Here is an 18,226-nt window from a genome sequence, read left to right as displayed (position 1 = left end):
GCGAACGTTCTTGGTATGAGCGAGCCATCTATCTCATGAATCGCTAGCTTGGTTGTGGGAGTGCCCTGTGCCTTCATTTACACCGAAGCAAGGGTTCATGCAACCGAGCTAGTCAATTTCCACCTGTCCGTTCATCAGTCTGTCGATTTGTTTGTCGTTCGCTTCCATGTCAGGAGATGCAGAGCACAGAAGAAGCTGTCCTACCACCGGCCTGTCCGTTCCTAAGCTAGCTTGACGCTCTTTACCACTCGCCAAGCAGCTATTACGTGAGCCCTGACCTCTAGTGAAGCCTATTCGTTAGCTTTACCTGCTTCCATGAGCTCCTTGCTTTTTCTGCAGGCGAACATCCCATAGATCTCGCAACGGCCGCGGAGAGGCCTCAACGACGTTCGGAAGCTAGGAAGGCCAGGGCCATGGGTGAAGGTGCAAGTGCTGCTGGGAGAGAGCACAAGGCTGAGTATGGCGACCTTGATGTGTCGATAAGTAGCAAATGCCACCCGTTATTGCTGCCTGTTTGGCCACTACGGGCTGAGAGGAGGGTTTATTCATTGCATCACAAATCGTTTTCCCAGCTTGCCCGTAGCTTGGACTAAGAGTAGTGCGCGTCAAGAGAGTCCGACCCTTCCGTCACCGTACTGACATTCGTGAATGTGTGAGGACGGAAGGTGGGACCGAGCGTTCAAGAGTCACTCTCCTGAGCTCCGCTTCCCGCTTTGCAGCCCGCCGATCTTCATGGTGACGGCCAACGGTTGAGAGACCTTCTAGGTGGCTGCAACAAGTCCGGGACGTGTGATTGCTGACGCCGCAGGCACGTCACTTGTGGCGCGCAGCAAGCCGCTCGAAGTCTTTTCGGCCCGACTTGACGACAGCCAGAAAAAGCCTGCCAGCGACACGCGCTGTGGCCCGACCGGGACGCCCCGACGCGGGATCGCTACGTCAAGCCAAGCCACTCAAAAGCACACCACATTCGCGCGCGCGCGCGCCGCGCGCTTCGCACCGCCCACACGACCTTTCAAAGCCAAGCGGTTGAACAAGGAGGCGATTCGCATCCCGCTGTGATTTCCCCTTTCCACTTCCCATCCCCGTCCTCTTTCGTTCGCAGTAGTACAGTACTTGTAGTAGCAGTAGTGGCAGTACCATACTTAGAGTTCTCTTGATTTAGAATTCGGATCGTTTTTGTTGCGAATCTATGTCCGTCGTTTCAACAGTCTGCTTGCTCAATAGCAATGGCAATCAGGAAAAAAAACCAAGACAGCTTTTGAGGGGGTGAGAAAGAGGTGTGACAGAGTCTAGAATATATGTCATGTACATTCTTTGACGATCCCTTCCGAGCGACATGGAACGAAGCCAGACCGTATGTGGGGCAAGGCAGGGGGACTTCGAGATAGAGCGTAGCGGAGTACTGTGCAATTCGGGCGTTGGTCAAGTCGTCCCACATAGGCGGCCCGAGGTCTTCGACCAAGGAGGCAGCGGAACTTTTGAGCGCACCTCCCGAAATTCCCATGCTTTCTCTCCAGAGATTTGCTAATCCCGCACATCAATAGTTAATGATCGCCTCACGTCAGTATACAAATGCAAATCCATGATCGCCTTTCCAAACTTCAGAATTAACGAAATGTCATGCAAGCTGGGCAAGGACTTCTTCAATTGCCTTGCCCTTGCAGCTTCCAATCTTCTGAAGCCAAGGTTCGAGTACGGCACTAATATTTGCTGGGCTATCTATCGCAACAAAGCCCGAGCGGGCCTCGACTTTACCGAAAGCCCGCCCGGCTTGGCTCGTATCATGCAGGCTCGCCGGCCGGCCGGCGTCAGTCAGACATCAGCACAGCTATATGCATTAACATGTATTCTCAACTTTACGCAGTGCAGACAATGAATCGGACAACGATCAAAGTCGAGGCAGGGTCTATGCGAGCAGCTATCCAATCTTCCGCCCCTGGCCTGCTGTCTCAAGGCCGAACCAGGCGTGTGAACGTGTACACAGATTGATGTGCAGTACAGTACAGAAGCCCATTATGCACCTTTGCTGTCCAATCGTACCGTGTCCTGCTTGCCCTTGCTCTTGTGGGAATTATTTGGACGCAGCAAAGAGAGAGGGGGGGAGTAGCGGCAGATGCTTTGTGTCCGACGCAGTATCTTTTCTTGTCTGACTCGGGCCGATCTGTGAGCAATGTGCGGGAACTGTTCACTGTCATTATAAAGGCCAAGAGCCTCATCCCACCCAATTTGTCACCCCACTCTCATTCTCCTTCCGCTCCTTTATCTCTCACCTCTCCTCAAAAGAGGAAAGATGACGTCCATGATTCCAAGCAAGTCAGCAGACTCTCACCTAGAGCCGTCAACCGTCAGCAACTCTGTATCCAACGCGGGCACGACGCTGCCAAGGATGACGCAGGCACCGATTCGCAAGACGATCTCGCTTTCATCAATCTTTCGCGAGAAACGACGACCGCGAAGTTCCTCGCTGCTCCCACCCGATGAGCTCGAGCAACAAGACGGCAAGCGCAAGAAAAAGCCAAGCCAGCGCTCCTTTTCCCCAAGTTCTCCCACCCAGCCTTACTTCTCGTCTCAGCCAGAATCGACATCATCATCCTCCTCGGTCGGACGATGGCACGGTCGACTGTCTCGCGTTGTCCCTTTCCACAATGCTCCACCCTCCTCCCCACCGCCGATGCCCATTCCGAGCCGTCCGGCGTGCCCTGCTCCTCTCCTCGACTTGTCCGCCTTCGACGAGGACGATGAACACGCCTTCCTGCCCCGACACGACCTTGATCCGAAAGCTCTCCTCTCGCTTCAGGCCGCCACTGCAGCGGCATCGTCAGCACCCATTGGCAGTGTCGGAGCCAGCGGTGTATCCACTCCTCTCCAGCGAAGTCTCAGCCAAGAGTCATTCCACTGCCGGGGCCTGGACCTTGACTTCATGGAGGGTTATGGAGCTGCGCAGCCCCGGCTCGGCGGAGACAACGTCGCCAAGGGAATGGAGACGATGACGGCAAACACTCGCCCTGTGTCGATGGTCTCGCTCGACACACTCGACTCCCTCTCGTCTGTCTCTTCTTCGGCATCGTCTGTCTGGTCCGACGCATACTCGACCCTCTCATCGCGGATGGAGATGACTTCTCCGTTTCAATGCCCTCCCTCGCCTCCTCCGCAGCTCAACCTCGTCTTCATCATGCCCAAAGACATTGTCGACGAAGCCCCGCAGCGAGTCGAGATCGCAACATCAAGCAGCGACTCAGTCCTTGAGCTCAAAGAACATGTCAGTAGGCGCCTCGACTGCTCCCCACGCTCTTTGGCCCTCGTCATCGCAAGCACCAGCGACTGCGACGAGCCGACCGACAACAGGCGCAGGCTTGACAACGATCGCGCTCTGTACGAGGAGGGTCTGCAGGACAACGACGAAATTATCGTAGAGCTTCTTCCTCACACCGCAAGAAACTCCGCCAGCACCTCGGCGTGCTACGCAAAGTCCTTCTTTTGAGCGATTCACTATCCTTCAACAACAATCCGAGCGCTGAGCGTTCGCTCCCTTCTCTTCATTATTGTTTTCCAGCATATACCCGAGCCGTCATGGGTTCGTCCTAGACAGCCAACTCATTCTCACATCAACAACGTTCCCTAGCATTCTCTCCATTGTCCTCAATTTTGTACAACGTCACACTCTCTGTCTCTCAGCATTCAAGACCTAGGAAATCCGCATTCAATTGACTCTAAGGACAAAATGTTCCACTCAAGCGTGCGAATCTTCTACAATTTCTTGCGGCTCTTCCGGTTCACTGTCATCATCGTCTAGATCGCTTTCGCTTCCCTGCTCAAACGTCTGAGGCTGATAATCCCTGCCGCTAGACCCATGTGCAGCGCCAATGTCGTCCAGTCGCAGCTCCCTCTTCTTCACCTTCTTCGCTGCCTTGTCCTTCTTGTCGGACTTGCCCTTGCTGCTGCTTGAAGAAGACTGCGAGCTGATCCCACCGCTCTTTCCACTGGTCCCGCTTGACTTTCTCGACCTTGGCTTCTTCGAATTTCCGTCTTCATCCGACGAAGAGCTCCCAGCAAGCCCGCCACCGTAATGGGCGGCCAATCCACCATCGTCTGGAACGAGTGACTTTTTGAGGCTCTCCATAAAAGATCGGCTCCGGGTCTGGCCCCGTCGTCTCGAAACACCCTTTCCTGCCTCGTCGTCTTGCTCCACTTCTTCCTCTTGCTCATTTTCGCTGAGCGCTTGCTCCGGCACCTGTCCTCGCTGCACCTGCTCCTGCGCTTCGGTGCCGACCTCTGGGTCCTTCGATGCCGCCACATCACGCCGAGTCCGAAGCTGAATGCTTCTAAGCGCACCGCGGATGCCCTTCTTCCGGGTCTCATCGCGCTCTTCGTAGTCGTCATCGTCATCATCGGCGTCCTGCTTCGCTTCGAACCGATATGGCAGTGGAACCTCTCTCGAGACTCGATACATGTCGACGTTACCCTGCGTTGTACAATGTCAGTAGGCGAGTACAAAGAGACAAGAGAATGAGAGGGACCCACCAAGTGCTCGTTCTCCAGACGAAGGAAATTCCACTGGAAGCGTCGGAGCATCTCGATGAGTGCGATGACGAAGATACGCAGAAGACTTGAGGCTGGTCCAGGTAATAGATAAATGATCCATGCGAAGCGCCCAATGATGTTCGTGACCTGTTGCAACGATGGATTAGCACAAGCAGGAAAGGGAGTAGAGGATGGTCGCAGATCCAACTCACTATCGCAAAATAGTAAAAGGGCCAGTAAGGTTCAAAAACGAGCTCGTCTCGGAGAAATGGATATCGTGCGTGCGGTCGAAGCAAGCTCCAGTCCATGACCAGGTCCCACACCACGGTGTAGCAGGAGTAAATGGCCCCAAAGACGCACCAGAGGGCAAGGTCTTGGTGGCGCGCGGAGCCGTGGTATCGATAGTTGACATAGAGCCAGCTATAGAAGACCGACGAGGTATACTTTCCCGCATTCACTAGGTGCAAACGGGTAGTGAAACCAGAGTCGCGGAAACGGCGGAGGCATTGGAGCAGACGCAGAATTGTGGGTACGCTCAATAACGCCGCCGTCCAGAATGTCCGATTTGGATCACATCGCTCGGGAAACGCCCAGTCTGTACCAGCTGTCAGCACAAATTTCATGATACAAGACAATGTGCAAAACTCACGATGCTGGTATTCGCATCCAATGAACCACAACATGCTGATGGACCAAGCCAGACTCGTCAATTCGTCCGCGAGCTGGCGTCGAGCAATACAAGTCAGCGACGAAGGAACAGAGCCAGCAACAACCTTTAGACTCACAAAGAAGTCCCGGAACTCCACCTCAGACAGGAGGCCTCCGTGAAAACAGCGACAGATGCTTACAACAAACCACCTCCGGCTCTCAAGGTTTGCGATAGGCAAAGGATTCACGAGAATGACGATGACCACGACGAGGTAGACGATTGGCCATGTAGTCGGTGCAATACTTTCTGGAAAAGGATTGAGGAAGCTGACCCAGAAGGCGAGGCTGAGGAGCAGGATGAAGAATGCCGGGAGCTCAAAATACTGGTGGAAGTCAAGGGCGTGACGGACATCCCACTCGAAGATGAATACGGTGTTGACCCTCGCCTTGTGCCAAACAGCCAGATTGACGCCGAAAAGCAGCGCGAATACAGTCGGAATGCTGAGAACGAGACGGGTCAGAAAGCTGAATGTTGCGAGATAGAAAGAAAGACTCACAGCTCAGCACCGTAGACACGCAATAGACTTTGCCACTGAGGAATCGCTTCTTGTGTCTCGGGATGCATGGCTGTGTTCGAGTGAGAACTAAGATCAAGGGATCGCACATGCTGGTGTTACACACCTTCAATGAGTCCACCAATAGTAGCGCACAAGGCTACACCGACAAAGAAGCCAGCGCGAGCCACACTCAGATGGTGTGTGTGGCGCTGGTCAACAGTCTGACCGCTGGCATTGACCCTGAGTCGATCGAGAGCTTTTTTGCGATTGCCGTGCTCAAAGTAGGCCGTAAAGATTTCTTGACCAGAGTCAGCCATTATCCTATGAAGGAAGGACAGCAGGGTCCTACTTCGCCCCTCACCTTCCGTTCCCTTGATGAGCTTCTCCACGCTCTCGCTCGCCACGAGGATGCTGGGCGCCACCTTCGCCCTGTAGTAAGCGTCTGCGCAGCGTACCTCGGTCGTTTTTTCAAACTTCTTCAAGATCTTTGCGATTCCCGTTCGGTTCAGACTATAGAAAAGAGTCAGCAGAGACGCACTGCTCAAGAGCTCAAGTGACTCACATCTTGTAATTCTTGAGAATCTCCAGGCCCTTGTAGTACTCGAGGACGGCCACCTTGAGCTTCTTTCTTGCCGCCTTGTACCTCTCTGGATCCTGGCTCATGGCAGCATCCTTGTTGTGCTTCCTGATTTCCTCATCGTCGGCCTCGGAAATGAATCCACCGTTGACGTTGAACATTCTCGAGAGGGCCGCAGAGCGCCTTCGATCTCCTTCGTCCTCCTCTTCATGCTCCTGCTGAATCTTACGCTTGGCTGCTCCTGACTTCTTCTTGTCGCCGCTTGACCCTTTCATCTTGGAAATTGCTTCGGGAGCACTGCCAACAACGTGAAGTGGAGAGTGTCTGAGCGCCGAGACGGGCCTCTGGACATAGTCAACGAGCCAGGAGCCGGTTCCCTGCTGATCCGCTTGGTGGCCAGGTGGATGCAGCGCCTTGTACATTCTCCGATGCTCCGATAGCTGCTTACGGCGTCAGACACCTCTAGAAAGACGGCCGAAAAGAGAAGGAACAGCACTCACTTCCTCGAGTTGTCTTGCCAAGATCTCGTACCTTCTCGCCATATTCGACTCGCGCTCCTCGTAGAAGCTCACGATGTGTTCCAACTCGTTGTCGAGGGCCCAGAAGAACTTCCTTTCTTCCTCGTCCAAATTCTCCTCCAAGATCTCGTTCAGCAACTCTTGATTCCGGCCTATGTGGATGACGACGGGTTAGCTGGGCTAAAAACGCTCGTTGGACCTCGCTACTTACTCTTCTTCTTCTTCTGCTTCTTTTCCTTTTTGGGCTTCGAGCTCTTCTTCGACTTGTCGCCATCCTCGCCCTCCATGGGCGCCTTTACCGTCTCAAGGGGAGGGTCTGCGAACGAGAGACTGGCTTTCGCGCCGTTGCTCGCTGAACTGGTCGCCCCTGCGACGTTCTCGACGTCGTCGTGAAGGCCCAATGGTGCCAATTTGGACGTAAGCGTATTGCTGTAGACCGTCTCCTCGTCCGAGGGTACTCTCGTCGCCTGCGAAGATGAGGGATCGGGGCTCAGCGCCTCCGGCTCCTGACCACTTTGACGTTGTTGTTGCTGTCGCTGCTGCTGCTGTAAGCGATACTCCATCGGATAATCGAGACCGGTTCCTTCGAAGCTGACGACGGGGAGACGGCTAAGCTCCTCGTTGTACCTTGTCACATTGAGCAGAGGCGCACTGCGATCCGTTCCGCCATAGCTCCGTTCCTCGCCGTCGAGGCCGGCCTGCTGCTCCAGATGCGTGCCATTTCTCTGCCTCAGGCCGATTCTCCTCCACGCACTGCCCACGCTCCCATCCGTCGAGCCGGCCCCTCGCGCAGTTGCAGATGAAGATTCAGAGGCATCGGACCTGACCAGCTGCAGCTCGAGGTTGAGCCTGGCCTTGTGACGGGCATCGACGCGCTTGATGAGCTTCTTCAAGCCGCGGTACTTGAGGTAGGCACGCTTCCACTCGACGACGCTGTTTTCCTCGAGATATCGTCCGCTGGAATGAAGGCGTCAGACAGCCCAATCACCCCCACAGGCAACATTCATCTACTCACAACTTCATCTCCGGACAATGGTCGTCGAGAGGGCGCACCGCTCCCTGATACCTAGCAACGGCTGTCGGAGGCAAAGAGGGGCGGGGGAAGGGGGCGTGCGTGCGTCCAAAAGCAACACACGTTCCGATGGCTTGCTTGCCTTTGGACTTTTTTTGCTTTTTCTCCGAATTTCATTTTGAGGTTGCACCGAAAGGAAGCAGGAAGCACTCTCGCAAGCTCAAACACCAAAGTGGCTTTATTTTTCAAAGGGTGGTAATTCAACACCTGTCTGTAGAACGCTCCACAGGCTGCCACAAGAAAGAGACAGTCACTGGCCAAGATGATTGGGATGCTGCTTGCTTGAATCTTTCGCCCGCGCAGAGAGGAGACGGCCGTTGAACGTCTCGCGGTGAGACTCGCTCTGTTTGACGAGCCACTTGTGCTCGGCCATCACGCTGTTCTCTGCCGCGACCAGCTTGCTGTGGACCTGCTTGACCGTGCGGTACTCTACCTGCTCCCAGGAATCAATCGTGTCCAGCCGGCGTTCAGCGCAGATGATCTTGTCCATCCTCGTGATTAGTGGAAGCATTGGCGACATCTTTGACTCCACATAGTAGACGTTGCCCAGCGTGACTTCTTCCGCGTTTTTGCCATACAAGCGCGCCAGGGCCAACCGGCGACGTTCCTTGACGTTCTTTCCGCCCGGCTGGGTGGACTTAGCGAGCCGATCCTTGTCGAAATTAATCTTAGGCAGCTGGCCTTTCTCTTCAAAATAAGCCTGGACTCGGCGCTCAACCTCGTTGAAATTCGGCTCAGCGACTTCCTCGGCGCTCGGAGCGTCATGCCCGCTGTCCAGCACCCCAAGCGCAACCGCGAGGGAGTGACCTGCGCAGATGACAGCTGCCACTTTTTCGCGACGCGCAACAAGATCTGCGAGGGTATCGCCTGACCTAGGTAAGATCTCGTCCCAGGACAGCTTAACAACGTCGCCTGTAAAGTCGATAGGCCGCTGTCGGCTGCTTGCGTTGACCTTCACCGCCATCTCCTCCGAGAGAAGTTCCGCGACGTGCAGATCACCCTTTCGTCGATGTTCACCCTGTGGTGGACTGAGAGCAAGGTAGCTGAAACGAGGTAGAAGTAGGGAAAGAGGTCGATCGATGGGACTACAGATGGACGGTTGAGATGCTGTCGCCGCTGGTAGCTCCTGCCTCCTGAAAGAGGTGGCGAGCGGCGGTGCCTTCTTCCACCTCACCGGCCACTGAAAGCTTGAAGGCGCTCTGGCATTTGCCCCTCTCTTTCTCGCACGGACTGACCGCATCGGAGCGGTGAGTCGCGCGAAGCCTAAAGGCGGGCTATGTACGCGGAGACTGCGAGGTCTGCTCCCCGCTGTGCCGCCACTGCTCGCAAACCTGATAAAATACAATTGCCCAGAAAGAATACTAAAGACATGATGTTGGCGACAGCTCAAGGGAGCGAGCAGTGCTGCTTGACAATCTCTTCCAGCTCCTCCAACCCTTCCGTCACTACGACCCTGGGCCGAAGGGCGATTTCGCATCCTCGCGAGATCTCCTGTCCGAGCTTCTCACGATACGCAGCCGCCCGTTGCTCGAATTTGGTCAGACTACAGACATCGTCAGCGCAACTTCCAAGTCCAGCCTTCAAAGCAAGACTCACATGGCACGGGCAACCTCGAGCTCGGCTTGAGTTCTCTCGACATTATCCCTGCTACTGCGATCCATCTCCTCCAACATATCGTGCAGATCTCGGCTCTCTCGCACAAAGGCGTCACGCTCTTCCTCGATGGCCTACACAAGTACTTGCAGTCAATATTCTGATTCTTTCGGCACCAAAATCAGCCTTCAGCTTACCTTCTTCGTCTCCTCTATTCTCGCCTGGATGTTGTCGTGCTTGATGCTCAGGTCCGTCACTTGATCCTTGAGCGAATCCAACTCATCGATGAGCGAGTCCAGCTGCTCGGCCTGCTTGCCCTTCTCCTGACGGAGACTCATGAGCTTTTGGGCCTGCTCCTTCTTCTCCTTTTTGATCCTCAAATCGATGTCCCGGTCCAAATTGAGCCCTTCCGCCAGCATCGTCGATTCGTTGTGAGGATTGACATCGATACTGTAGAGCCTGGCGCCGGTCTCAAGCACGAGAGGAAAGAAGCCAGCCTCCTTGGCCTTGTTCGTAAGATCCTCCAGCACCTCCTCGGTAACGGCCTGCTTGTTGGTAAGGACAACCTCCTTGTTGTAGTTTGCCTTCATTGCCTCGCGCATCTTCTTGGCCACTTCGTCGATCTGCTTCTTCAGCTCCTCTCGGCGCCGCATCATGCCCCGGTACTGGTCCTCCGACACAGGTTGTAGGGAGAGTCGTTGTTGAAGCTCTGCCTTTTCCTTTTCCTTTTCTCTGTAGGTCGCCTCTGAAGTGTCCTTGGGTTGTCAGTTGAGTACTCCTCAGTCTTCGTCTTGTCTTCTCCTCACCGGAATTCGCCAGAGCCTCCTTCAGCTTCTCGAGGGCCTTGCGAGTCTTCTCAATCTTTGGGTTGAGCTTCTCGTCACGATAAGTGCGGAACTTGAGGAGATCCTCCTTGAGGATCCTCTCTTCAAACTTTTCCACTTCTAGGGCCTGGGAGGAGGTCAGGTCAGGTGCTTCTCGTCTAGGACCAATGTCCGCTCCTACTTACGTCATCGCTCTTCAGCGTCTCCAATCGTTCGCGGTACTGCTTTTCTTCTTCTTTCAGTTCTGCAATCTCTTGACGCAAGACGTTGTTTCTCTCGGCTGCAGGAGGCATGTGCAGGTCATCATCAGTATTTGTGTTGATAGTCAGCGGCGTGGGCCAAAAAGCAGCTCACCGAAAGCCTGCTCGAGAGCGAGTTTCTCTTCAGGATATTCGTCTTCGTTTGCCCAAAATCTCTCGTAGCACTTCCACAAGAACTGATAGAAGTGCCCGGCGTCGTCTTCTGGCTCGATCTGCCTCTCGAGTGGACCACCTTGGTACTTTGTCCGCGATGGCACCATCACCAACATCTTCTGCATTAGCAACGCGGCAGGATGTTAGCATATCGTGTAGGGCCAGATGCGCACTTTAGCACTCACGACGAGATTTGCCATCCAGTGCAGCATGCCGCAGACCGGTGGCCAATTCTGCGCGCTACCGGCAGCGGAGAGCTTCGTCTTGGAGAGATCGCCGAGGAAAGGGTATCGGAAGTCGGTGAGGCACTGGAGCATCTCCTCGCTTTCTTTTTTCGGTTCCTGGACGAACTTGTGATTGGGGTCAAGGAAGAGGTAGAGATGCCTGAAGACTTGGAGGAAGAGAGCCTGCGTGGGTTCATGCAGACCACCTTGATGTCTGGCAGGAAAGGTGAAGTGGGTATCGTGAAGAAGCGCAACAATGTCTCGCTCCATCTTCTCCATGCAGCTCTTTGTCCGAAGTGGCCGCGTGTCGGTCAGTTGCCTTGGCGGCTTCTTGGCAATGGCCAACATGAGGCCCGACATGACTGTTTCGATAGCTGCGTTGGAATATCTACCGTTGCTGTGCAACACAGGCACGGTGAGCGGGCTAGGCGTAATTAGCTAAAGAGCGAAAGACTCACTTTGGTGTTGGTGCAATGCTGGGCCTGCCTACGCTGGCCCGAGACATGGTGCTTTGCCTCGCGTGTGGAGTCGCGACAGCGCCCATCTCATCTCCGGCTCGTGAGACGCTCAGTCCCTGCCCTCCGAAGCCGATTGGCGCAAGACTCGACCGCGGTGCATTGCCGCTGCGACTGTTTGCGGTGCCCGGCGCAAGAGACTGGCGAGGCAGCATGGAAGGTCGGGCACCGGCATTCAGGGGCTTGCTTCCTGATAAGTGACCGCCGCCGCCATTGCGACCACTGGCGTAGTCTGCCATGATGTGGGAGAACCGCGACCGGCCTGCTCTTAGCTCGACTGCGAAGTGGTTCGTGTTGGTCGGCAAAGCGGTCGCGACCAGCTCAGAGCGCGTCCGATATTTATGAAGACGCGCCAAACACGTGCTTCCGCCTCCGAAAGTCCAACCAACACCTTGTCCATTCTGAGCTCAGCAACGCGGTGACCAACAAAAGGCGGTCTGAAAGCGGGCAGTCGAGGGGCAAGAAGCGGAGAAACAAAGATGGCATGATTCGCATGCAGGAAGACAGAAACGGCCATCGTCGACGACAATGCCCGTGCGTGGGCGAGGAGGTTGGCCCAAGCCTGCAACGTCCTTCAAGGATGGTGGCGGGCCAGGAGAGAGGTCGAGGATCGGCGAGTACCGAGCGTTGAAAGGCATGCCCAGATCGGACACAGCGCTTTCCCTTCTGCGAAGAATCGGAAAGGCGGTTGAGCCTATTATGCTCAAGCATTCCTGGCACCTGCCTCTCCTAGTCGAGGTGTATCCCAAGCAGGAGAGTCTGCTCGGTGCGTATCTCTCTCAAACAGACGTGACTGGCTCAATCTGACCACGTCCTGCGCAACAGGCTTCAACGTCAACCGTGGAAAGAAGATTGCACTTCGTCTCCGACAGCCTCATAATGAAGACGACTTCATCGACGAGGAAAGCATCACCGAGACGATGTTGCATGAGCTTGCGCACAATGTCCGAGGACCCCACGATGACGAGTTCTTCCGCGTACTTGATGGGCTGACGATGGAGTGGTACGACTTGCGCTTCAAGCAGCGCTTTGGTCTGGCGGGGACAGGGTCAGACGCTTTTCAGTCTCATGGTTTCAAGCTGGGAGAAGGTAGCGTCGATCCTAGAGACGCAAGAGCAAGGGCGGCGGACATGGCCGAAAAGCGCTGGCGATTCCAGCAAGCGATGGGTAATTCGGGTCGCGCCCAGACACTTGGTTCCGCTTCCAGCCGTAATGCTGGCAAGTCCAAAGCGCAGCTTGCAGCTGAGGCGGCCGAACGCCGAATTAGCATGTCCAAGAGCTGTCCTTCGACAAATATCTCACTTATCGAAGACGCTGATCGCGAGCAAGAAGCTCAAGAACGCCTGCACGGCATAGAGGTGATCACCATTCAAGAAGACGACGACGACGGGGGTCACGACGGGGATGAGCACAGACATAACAGAAAGCGTCCCATAGACAACGTCGGTGCGCTCGACAAGGGAGGTGCAAGTGGGCAGAAAGTGACGAAGAGGGAGGAAGACAATGAAGACGACGATGACATCGTCTTTGTCGGTTCGAGCAGGCTAATCAGTCACCCTCGTCCACCTCCACGGAGGACATTGTCGCCTCGCACCATGAGTGGTTCTCTCGTCGGACAGACCCGTGCCGCGGCTGCGCTTCGCTTCGACAATCTGCAACGTACAGATACCAACACGTCGTCGTTGAGCGCCGCCGCCCCATCGAGCTCTGATCTCGACACCCAATCGGCCAGATGGACATGCCAAGCGTGCACCCTCGTCAACGGCAAGACCTCGCTCACATGCGAAGCATGCGAGACCATTCGACCGGGCTTACCCTGCTGGACTTGCCTCGGATGCAGACACAGGATGATGGGCGATGACGCGCGCTTCTGGTGTTGCATCAAATGTGGCGTCGTCAAGGCAAGCAGCGGCCCTGGCGAGTCATAAGCAGTAAGCCAATGTATAATAGCAGTGGACCTTTCTCAGCTTGACCAGCATGAACCTCAAATCAAGCTTTTCAGAAGGGGCGAAGGACCGCATTAAATAGACGAAAATGTACCAGTACATATTACAACCACGACAGCAGTAGAGATGCAAAATATGAACTACTCCTCGATAGGCGCGATGCTCGCACCTCTCCTCCCATTCTTTCTCGTACTTCTCGTCGTCGCCGACAAAGAGGCCGTCGATGCCGTCGAAGAGCCGCTCGTGCTCCTATAACCCGCCTGACTGCTAGCCTTTCGCCTCCTTTGCTGCCGAGCCTTCTCCAGCTTGGCCTTCGCCGCCGATTCCAGTTCGACGTCGTTGACGCCATGCGCGCGGGCTTGCTCGAGGATCTGCTCGAATTCCTGGAGCTCGTTCTCGTTCGAGGAGCCGCCACCCACAGCCGCGGCCGCGGCCGCGGCTGCTGCTGAAGCGCCACCTGCCGCTCGGTTTCCGCGCGCCTTGGCTAGAATTTCCGAAAACCGTTTGAAAACCGTTGCATCGTGGAGTTTGTCTTGGTCTGGTGAACATAACAGAACAGAACAAGAGTCAACAAAGGGAAGAGATCGGGTCAAAGATGAGCCTGTTCTACTCACAGAAGGCGAGGTTCTCGATCAGACGTTTGACGGATCGGTCGGATTTGTAAGGGAGGAGCGACAGGCAGTAAGCAATATCTCTCCATTGTCGCTCTTCCGATGTCAGCCGGAACCTGCAAGAAGAACCATGTCAGCTCCCATCACGGAAGATACTCAGAGAACACTGACCTCTGACAGAGCTTCTCAACGACGTTCTCGGCCTGTTTCTCCTTGTCGATGAACGTGAAAACGAACCGCATGATCTTCTCGAACGTTGCCTCGTCGACGGCATGCTTGCCGATGCTGAGGTGGCTGATAATGTCTGGCAGATTGTTGTATACGGCGTTCTCCTTGGTGGCCAGCTCCGTGAAGAAGAGTTTGGCAAGATCGCTCACCCGTTCATCGTCGTCCTCGAGGCACTTTGCCATCTCGCCCAATTGACCTTTAACTTTGATCATGCCGTTGAGAATCAGATGGGTGAGCACCATGAGTGTGTGCTTCTTGACGCCCAGATCCTTGTCCGTCAGCCCTGCATAGAGCTTTTCGGAATTCTCATCGATGAGATTGCCGAAGGAGATGGCCATGTCTCCAAGTCCGATAACGATGTTGGATCGTACGACTGGGTCTTCCGATGTCGACAAGATCGAAAAGACCAGAGGCAAATTCGACTCGCAAAACGACGAGGAGACGCACATGAGTTTGCAGAGCGACAGCACCGAGGCTCGTCGCAGGAACTCATTCTGTCCAGCGATTAGGACCAAATAATCTTTGTGTCAGAAAGGAATACACTCACCGGATAAGACTTTGGATTTGAGCAAATGTGGCTGATCATAGGACCAAAGACTGCCAATAGACTTCTCTCTCCGAAGAGCAGCTCCTTCTCTCGAACCTCAGCCACGACCTCGCCGATCTCGTCTTCTGCATTGCCTGCCACCTGGTCTAGCTCGTCTGCTCCCACGCCGCTATTGTCACTATCCTTGCTTCCCTTGGCCTTTCTGCTTGCAGATGCTTTCCTCGAAGCTGCCGCCGCGGTTGTCTCCTTGCTGCCCTTCGACGTTGCTTCGGCCCCGTCGGCATTATCTGCCACATTCCGATTGGTGTCTTTCTTACGAAGGCGCTTCTCCTCGTCTGCCACTGCCTTTCTGCGCTTGTATTCTCGCTCGACTAGTTCGAGGTAAACGCTCTCCTTGAGGGCGATGTGACCCACCACAAAAACGAGCTGTGCCATAGAGAATGCCAAAGCTTGCCGGTCCATAGAACCAGGCGTGGCCGGAGTCGCGACAGGAGCGGGAGTAGGCGGCACAGAGACGGCCTCGCCACCTGCTTTGATCATCGGTCCTGACGGCCCAAAGAGCTTGGCGGCCATTGTCTTGATCAAGTCAGCACAGAGAGCGTCTGGTTGTTCACCCAAGAGGTAGATCGTCTGGATGGCATTTTCTGCCAGACTGAACCATTCTCCACTCATAGACGGCCACTGAATGGCGCCACAGAGTCGGCTGAACATGCGATGATTCATGGGGAACCTCAGCTGCTCGTCGCTAAGGGCGCCTTTGACCTTCTTGACGCTTCCTCCCACGCGCCCGAGGGCAATGCAGGTGTACTTTGCCAGAACGATGTCCTTTGCGCCCAGGCGACCCAATCCGATCTGAAGCAAATCGTCGATGTTTTCGGCCGCAATTTCCCTCTTTGCCACCGCGAGCATCGAGAGGACAATGATGGCACCTTGGCGTTGCGATGCCGGGATGGGCTGCTTTGCGGTGTAGACGGACCATAGTTTGGTGACGATGTCATCGTGGATAAAGCCTTCAGTGCACATGGTCGAGAACAGCTCCTCCAAGCTAGTCAGTTCGGCCAACGTGGCTCCAAATGTTCGCTCAATCATGTTGCGAGCGATCCGGGTCACGTTGTCGCGAGGTGATAGGTCGGCCACTGGTTCAAAGTAGAGGGACCGATAGACTTCGATAAGCCGGCTTCGAATTCCTTTGAGCTGTTGACCATCTTCCATGACCAGAGTGTTATCCTTCGTCCAGATGAGGTGCACCATCTTCTTGATGCCTGCCGCCGATCCAGGTACCTTGTACTCGTGCGCCACTCTAAAGCACTCCATGCTCTCGAGCGCCTCGGCTTTGTTGGTCGAGACGAGGAGGAGCGATAGGATGGGGATTGCCGCTGCGAGCTGTTCGATGAATGTAAGCGCATCCACGTAATATCGCCTGGTCAGACGTAGCCGGACAAGCTTCTCGGCTTCAACAGGCGACAGCTTGGATTGCTGTGCGGCCAATGCTTGTAAGTCAACACTTCGTCGTGGCTTATTTTTCCTGGGCGTCTTGTCGGCGTCCTCTCCCTCGTCTTCTCCATCATTGTCTTCGTCCTCGGTCTGTGCCTCCTCGTCCTCCATGGGCACATCCAGAAGGCCGTCGAAGACCTTGAGCTCGTCGTCGACGGCCTCCAGACGCTTATTCCACTCGTCTCTGTCGAGCTCGCCACCGTGCATGAGGCCAAAGGGATGCGTCAAGATGAGCTTGGTGATCAGTGCGATGGCGTTCTTCCGCGCTGATGACGACTTGTCGCCTAACGCTTGAATGCTGAGTTCCACCAGCTGATTTCGTTGACTTGGAAACTTGGCAGGAAGCCTAGCGCGCCTGTCAGCGTACAATTCCCTCCCTTACAGCACCTGCTTTACACCATCATCCACTCACTCGCACAGCTTGGAGCACACGGAGATGCACTTGCACCTCACGTAGCTGTTCAGGTCCAGGAACCTCTCCATGATGAGGGACCAAAATTGCTCGACCTGTCTCTTTCTCGCCTCGGTGCTCCCTCGCTGTTCATCGGCGTTGCCATCGTTGCCTCCTGCGCCATTGGCAGCTGTAGCTGCTGATGGCCCGTGGCGGCCATCGTCATCGTCAAGGCTGCCGGCTTCTGCGCCAGGCAAAGCATCGTCCGTGGTAGTGAGCTCCCTGATGAGGATGCCGAGGATTTCGAGCATGGCGTTTCGCATCGGGTATGACTCGCTGTCCAGGTGCTTGAGAAGCAGGCTGATGGTTCTCAGCACGCTCCTGGGACTCAATTCTCCCATGCGAACTAGGAAGCGAGCGAAGCTTCGGGGGCTTTTCGTGTCGAGTCCTCCAAATTCGCGCACCGCAACCTCCCTCAGCACATCGTCACCTAGCCTCTCGTAGTCGAATTCGATCCTTAGGAGCGTGAGAAGCTCAGCCATGGGCTCAGCAAGGTGCTCGTAATAGGCCAAGGCCTGCATGATACTAGTTTGAACAGCGAACGCCTGACCGTGGTTCTTGACGGCCGACGAGATGACCTTGAAGATGCCGAGCTTGATGCTCTGCACTTTGAGATGAGCCTCATTCTCCTGGAGCAGCAGACACGGGCGCAGGACACAGCCTGAAACGAAAGCATCTCTCGACGCCGAGAGGGGGAAGAGAATGGAGGTGGACAGGCGAAGCGATTTGAGGAGAAGGCTGAGGATTTGCGGCGCTGATTGCTGCCAGTCCCATCCGGCAAGGTTCTTTGAGGCCTCGATGGGTGAAGCAGTCGTCAGCATTGGCATAGCTCCCTTCTTCGTCGTTTTCCTCCTCCCCTTTGCTGCTCCCGACCCCCCTGCTGTCCCGTTCGCTTGTGCTGCTGCACGTTCCTCTCTGCTGTTGGATGCCTTCTCGGCCGCATGGATAAGCCATTGGAGGAGAAAGGCGTACTTCTCGAGCGTCTCGGCGTGCTCTTTGTACCGCTCGATGCCATCCAGTTCCAGATCCCTTGTCGCTGCATCGAGCTGGATCGAATATGCCGAGGAGAATGCGTCAACAAGCTTGCTCCTGTGAACGCCGTTGAGCGACGCAAAGTACTTCAAAAGCGACCGAGCGAGATCGAACGTGTCGTCTGAATCTATTGAGGACGGGGAGAGACTGAGGCTGTCGATGAGCGAGTCGAGAAGCTGGGTCCTCTCAAAGCCTGAGTCTAGATCCGAGATGTTGACCTCGTTTGGGATGCGATACTCTGACTCTTCGCGACAGGCTACCAGTTCATCTGCCAAATTGAAGCGTCCTGCGGTCGCCGGAGCCTCTTCCGAGGAAAAGGGCTGTGATGAGGATGCCATCGTCCGTTCAGTCCTCTGATTGTCTAGAGGGTGTTGGTCTCTGGTGATGGACCAAAATAGGGCGCGTTTTCGCGTTTGGACCCCTCGAAAGTCACGTGTCACCGACGCCTTCCACGC

The 18,226-nt window shown here is 55.2% G+C and overlaps 7 protein-coding genes across 7 annotated transcripts; 2 read left to right on the top strand and 5 right to left on the bottom strand.

The window, feature by feature from the left end:
* The first annotated feature begins 2,079 nt into the window (after positions 1-2,079).
* Positions 2,080-3,719, top strand: FA10DRAFT_265560 (hypothetical protein). Its single transcript, XM_025521113.1, has one exon. It carries the CDS (start codon positions 2,291-2,293, stop codon positions 3,479-3,481), a length of 1,191 nt encoding a protein of 396 aa, XP_025378913.1. The 5' UTR covers positions 2,080-2,290; the 3' UTR covers positions 3,482-3,719.
* FA10DRAFT_73473 (hypothetical protein) lies at positions 3,606-4,558 on the bottom strand. The gene has a single exon (XM_025525672.1). The coding sequence runs from the start codon at positions 4,448-4,450 to the stop codon at positions 3,731-3,733; it is 720 nt and encodes a 239-aa protein (XP_025378912.1). The 5' UTR covers positions 4,451-4,558; the 3' UTR covers positions 3,606-3,730.
* A 631-nt stretch (positions 4,559-5,189) lies between these two features.
* On the bottom strand, positions 5,190-8,040 carry FA10DRAFT_73471 (SPX-domain-containing protein). Its single transcript, XM_025525671.1, has 7 exons — positions 7,837-8,040; positions 7,033-7,778; positions 6,804-6,973; positions 6,289-6,743; positions 5,851-6,236; positions 5,307-5,670; positions 5,190-5,243 (listed from the first exon to the last, which is right to left on the bottom strand). The coding sequence occupies exons 1-6, from the start codon at positions 7,842-7,844 to the stop codon at positions 5,414-5,416; spliced, it is 2,022 nt and encodes a 673-aa protein (XP_025378911.1). The 5' UTR covers positions 7,845-8,040; the 3' UTR covers positions 5,190-5,243; positions 5,307-5,413.
* A 103-nt stretch (positions 8,041-8,143) lies between these two features.
* Positions 8,144-8,857, bottom strand: FA10DRAFT_284639 (hypothetical protein; the record flags this gene model as incomplete). The annotated part of the gene is made up of 1 exon (XM_025523934.1): positions 8,144-8,857. One exon carries the CDS (start codon positions 8,855-8,857, stop codon positions 8,144-8,146), a length of 714 nt encoding a protein of 237 aa, XP_025378910.1.
* An 838-nt stretch (positions 8,858-9,695) lies between these two features.
* On the bottom strand, positions 9,696-11,819 carry FA10DRAFT_73439 (hypothetical protein). Its single transcript, XM_025525670.1, has 5 exons — positions 11,406-11,819; positions 10,909-11,344; positions 10,665-10,842; positions 10,496-10,590; positions 9,696-10,437 (listed from the first exon to the last, which is right to left on the bottom strand). Exons 1-5 carry the CDS (start codon positions 11,699-11,701, stop codon positions 9,958-9,960), a joined length of 1,485 nt encoding a protein of 494 aa, XP_025378909.1. The 5' UTR covers positions 11,702-11,819; the 3' UTR covers positions 9,696-9,957.
* Positions 11,820-11,856: 37 nt separating this feature from the next.
* On the top strand, positions 11,857-13,565 carry FA10DRAFT_265556 (WLM-domain-containing protein). Its single transcript, XM_025521112.1, has 2 exons — positions 11,857-12,228; positions 12,288-13,565. Exons 1-2 carry the CDS (start codon positions 12,099-12,101, stop codon positions 13,388-13,390), a joined length of 1,233 nt encoding a protein of 410 aa, XP_025378908.1. The 5' UTR covers positions 11,857-12,098; the 3' UTR covers positions 13,391-13,565.
* On the bottom strand, positions 13,467-18,146 carry FA10DRAFT_300298 (hypothetical protein). Its single transcript, XM_025524822.1, has 5 exons — positions 16,701-18,146; positions 14,795-16,634; positions 14,191-14,741; positions 14,023-14,135; positions 13,467-13,946 (listed from the first exon to the last, which is right to left on the bottom strand). Exons 1-5 carry the CDS (start codon positions 18,107-18,109, stop codon positions 13,549-13,551), a joined length of 4,311 nt encoding a protein of 1,436 aa, XP_025378907.1. The 5' UTR covers positions 18,110-18,146; the 3' UTR covers positions 13,467-13,548.
* Between the last annotated feature and the right edge of the window lie 80 nt (positions 18,147-18,226).

Source organism: Acaromyces ingoldii (assembly GCF_003144295.1).
Source record: "Acaromyces ingoldii strain MCA 4198 unplaced genomic scaffold FA10scaffold_2, whole genome shotgun sequence".
Lineage (NCBI taxonomy): Eukaryota > Fungi > Basidiomycota > Exobasidiomycetes > Exobasidiales > Cryptobasidiaceae > Acaromyces > Acaromyces ingoldii.
Note: the sequence above shows the minus strand (reverse complement) of the source record. Positions and strands in the feature narration are given on the sequence as shown.

Excerpts from the sequence above, each read along its gene's own strand:
- FA10DRAFT_265556 (XM_025521112.1), top strand. The coding sequence starts at position 12,099 with ATGCCCAGATCGGACACAGCGCTTTCCCTTCTGCGAAGAATCGGAAAG. Across the intron at positions 12,229-12,287 it reads CAAGCAGGAGAGTCTGCTCG|GCTTCAACGTCAACCGTGGA; the intron begins GTGCGTATCTCT and ends CCTGCGCAACAG.
- FA10DRAFT_73439 (XM_025525670.1), bottom strand. The coding sequence starts at position 11,701 with ATGGCAGACTACGCCAGTGGTCGCAATGGCGGCGGCGGTCACTTATCA. Across the intron at positions 10,843-10,908 it reads ACTGGATGGCAAATCTCGTC|AAGATGTTGGTGATGGTGCC; the intron begins GTGAGTGCTAAA and ends TTGCTAATGCAG. Across the intron at positions 10,591-10,664 it reads CGCTCTCGAGCAGGCTTTCG|CCGAGAGAAACAACGTCTTG; the intron begins GTGAGCTGCTTT and ends TGCCTCCTGCAG.
- FA10DRAFT_73471 (XM_025525671.1), bottom strand. Across the intron at positions 6,237-6,288 it reads ATTCTCAAGAATTACAAGAT|TCTGAACCGAACGGGAATCG; the intron begins GTGAGTCACTTG and ends TCTTTTCTATAG. Across the intron at positions 5,671-5,850 it reads TATTGGTGGACTCATTGAAG|CATTCCGACTGTATTCGCGC; the intron begins GTGTGTAACACC and ends TCTCGTTCTCAG.
- FA10DRAFT_300298 (XM_025524822.1), bottom strand. The coding sequence starts at position 18,109 with ATGGCATCCTCATCACAGCCCTTTTCCTCGGAAGAGGCTCCGGCGACC. Across the intron at positions 14,742-14,794 it reads CAAATCCAAAGTCTTATCCG|AATGAGTTCCTGCGACGAGC; the intron begins GTGAGTGTATTC and ends ATCGCTGGACAG. Across the intron at positions 14,136-14,190 it reads GTTGAGAAGCTCTGTCAGAG|GTTCCGGCTGACATCGGAAG; the intron begins GTCAGTGTTCTC and ends TTCTTCTTGCAG.
- FA10DRAFT_73473 (XM_025525672.1), bottom strand. The coding sequence starts at position 4,450 with ATGTATCGAGTCTCGAGAGAGGTTCCACTGCCATATCGGTTCGAAGCG.
- FA10DRAFT_265560 (XM_025521113.1), top strand. The coding sequence starts at position 2,291 with ATGACGTCCATGATTCCAAGCAAGTCAGCAGACTCTCACCTAGAGCCG.